Source organism: Aegilops tauschii, chromosome 5 (genome assembly GCF_002575655.3).
Source record: "Aegilops tauschii subsp. strangulata cultivar AL8/78 chromosome 5, Aet v6.0, whole genome shotgun sequence".
Taxonomy (NCBI): Eukaryota; Viridiplantae; Streptophyta; class Magnoliopsida; order Poales; family Poaceae; genus Aegilops; species Aegilops tauschii.
Genome location: NC_053039.3, coordinates 107,790,448 through 107,793,504, shown reverse-complemented (window position 1 = coordinate 107,793,504; position 3,057 = coordinate 107,790,448). Strand labels below are relative to the sequence as shown.

At 47.8% G+C, this 3,057-nt stretch overlaps 1 protein-coding gene across 1 annotated transcript; it reads left to right on the top strand.

Annotated features, from left to right (window-relative positions):
* Window positions 1–806: 806 nt before the first annotated feature.
* LOC109779832 (uncharacterized) lies at window positions 807–1,639 on the top strand. Its single transcript, XM_020338454.4, has one exon. The coding sequence runs from the start codon at window positions 890–892 to the stop codon at window positions 1,382–1,384; it is 495 nt and encodes a 164-aa protein (XP_020194043.1). The 5' UTR covers window positions 807–889; the 3' UTR covers window positions 1,385–1,639.
* Window positions 1,640–3,057: the final 1,418 nt, after the last annotated feature.

Here is a 3,057-nt window from a genome sequence, read left to right as displayed (position 1 = left end):
TGAGACTCGTCATGCTAGTTCCAAAAGACTAGTACACTAAAACAACAACATCCACCAACGAGAGAAGCGTAGATAGAAATGATCCAATCTTTAGACACATGAACGTAAATGAAATGAAGACCGAATCCACACAGATCCATCAAAGACAAATACTATAGAATCCGCGAGATCCATCGAAGACATATCCACCCGCTCTCCAACACAACCAATTTAATAACTTTTTTAGGGAAGGGAACTTTTGGTCAATGGTCGTATATACACTCTATAAGAAAAAAAATAGTAACTAAAAAATTAACAAATTCTGAAAATATTTTTAAAATAGACTTGACCTTCCATTGTATTGGTAAAAAATCCCATAGAAAGAAAAAAATCATTGATTTCTTTTCAAAAAAGACAAAAATCGATCAAATAGTGTGATTAGTGACTTATAATAGCAAATAGTTTTTGTATTCTTTTGGCCCTGAAGTTGATGCTGGTTTTTTATCCGTGAAAATTTATATACTAGTGCAAAAAAAAGTCAAATTATTGTAAAAAACTTTCAAACTGTTTTAACTTTTTTTAATTATATAAAAATTCCTCATAAGAGGCCTATATACACCCAAAAATCAAGGGATATTTCTTTTTTTAGTGTTTATTTACATGTAGAATAACTATATATTCCCTACATCCCATGATATAAAATCCTTTTTAAAATATGTTAGCTTGAATATCATATCTCGAAACTTCGTGCCAAGCCTTCCCTGAGTTTTTTTCTTCCTCTTTTGATTGAGTGGGAGCCTTCCCTGAGCCTATAAATACCCTTCACAGTGAGCCCTAAACCTCAACTCAAATCACCGGCATTAGTCACTCCTCTTCACTCCAAACCAGCGAGTAACACTCCAAACAGCCAATGGCGTTCCCCAAGCCCCTGGCGGCTCTCCTCCTCGCCGTGGCGCTGGCAGCGACTGCCATGTCCGCCGCCGGTCAGGATCCCCAAAACTGCAAGCCGAGCCGCAAGGTGACGGTGCAGAACCTGTGCGGCAAGGACCTTTACCTCGGCATCGAGCCGCTGGCCAACAGCAAGCTCCTCTACAGCCCTGGCTACCTGCTCCGCCACGGCACCCACGTGTCGTACGACGTGTGCTCGTGGACGGGGCGCGTGAAGGTGCAGGACGCCGTGGTGACGGAGTTTCACATCGGGTACGACGGCGGGGCGTGGTACCAGGTGAGCACCGACCAGTCCCACATGCCCATCCGTGTCTCCATCACCCCCCACGGCCACCCCCTGAAAGACCACTGCCCCACCGCCGGCTGCAACAGCGGTGGCCACTGCTTCGAGCACTCCGTCCCCGGCGGCAAGTGCCACGGCGTCGACGAGATCAAGATCGTCTTCTACAACCCCTAGATCCAGCTGCTGGGCGTGTTTAATAAGTTTGCAGCTCGGTGATCTTAGTCGTATTGCAGCTGCTAGTCAGTGAATCATCTGCTCCAACGAGCTATTGTCGTGTCGTGTCGTGTCGATTTACTGTTCAATTAGTAGTTGCGGTGGTGAATGTGTGGCTAGAGATGTTTCATAGCCGTGCAATGAACTGCATGTCGTCAGCTCTGTATCCGTCGTTGGTGTGTTGTGTGTTTTCTAGTTTATAAATCCGATTTAAAATGTGGCTGGGTCACCGAACTGATGTTATCTTTTACTCGCCATCTATCGAAAGATTCAACGTGCATGCACGCTAAGAGGAGAAACATTCGCGCATGGCCGCACATGCTCCCCCTCTCCTCGCGATCGATGAATCTAACGTCTGCGAGACATTGGTAGCAAAAATGGTGTAAAATGTGATCTGGGAAGAAAAATGATGTAAAATGTGATCTAAGAAGAGAATCTAACAGAGGTTTGTCAACGTGAAACCCGAGAGAGAACCAACAACAATGTGGAACGAAGATTAATTTCTCCGGCAGCGAGAACTATGCACAAGACAGAATCACAGCCGGTGTATTTTTAATCTTCTAAAGCATCTTCAACTCAACTGGGTAAATTTGGCCTCTTATTTGTTCGTAGATCAATATTTGAAGATTTGAAGGCCTCGACTCGCTCCTAGCTCATATTGTACTGCAAGCGCGAGCCGGGCCGGCCCCGTCGCACCGTGAAACCAGCGGCGGCCGCCACCGCCGTTCGTCGTTGTCTCTTTTGCCGGAAGGAAGAAGCAGGGTGGGTAGATTCCATGGCATATCCCGGCCCCGGCCGGGCCCCTACACAGTCACCATCCTTATCCCACGACATCGAGAACCGGGCAAAGCAACGGCAGGGAAACCGGGAAAGCGGAAAACGTGGCAGAGACGGGAGGCGCATCGATCGATTACTGACAGGTGCACGCGTGTACCAACACTGCACCTGTACCTGCGCTTTCGTGCCCGGTTAACGCTCCCTTCCATGAAAGCTTTGAGATAAATAGTTGTATTTCAGAGCGCTTTAGCGTAATCATCTTCAGATTACGGTGTAGACCTCCTTCGAGGACGAAAGCGCATGGACCAGTGAAACATGCACGTGAAGCACTGCCACCACTGCACTAGTATCTTTTAGCATGGGCAATACTAGTAAATTTGCTAAAAACCATCTCATTTATGGCTAGAGTACTGTAACACTATCGTTTATGTCAAAAATCACAAAAGGTCATCATTTCTGTGGCAAGTGAATAACAAAATACACTAAACGGGTTGTGAGCCGCGACTAAGTGAAAATCTAACATTTTGGGCCCACCCGCCGGAACCACGTAGCCAGGGCAAACAGCCGAGGCCAGACGCCGTTACCATCGCTTGTTTAGCTCACTGCCTCGCTCTCTTCACTTTCCCTCGCTTTCATTCCCCTCCCTTTCCTGTCTTGTGCGCGAAACCATGGCGACCGGTTCCTCTGGCGATGTTGAGGGTGGTGCTGACGGCGGTTCCAGATCCGGCCGGGGTCGCGGGCGGAACCTTCTTGGTGTCGACTTCGGGTCCTCTTCGTCTTCGTCAGATGAGAACGGCCCGCTCTTGCCGTGCTCCGTGTAGAGGGTGTGTGCGGTGATGGGGAACGTTGCATGAGAA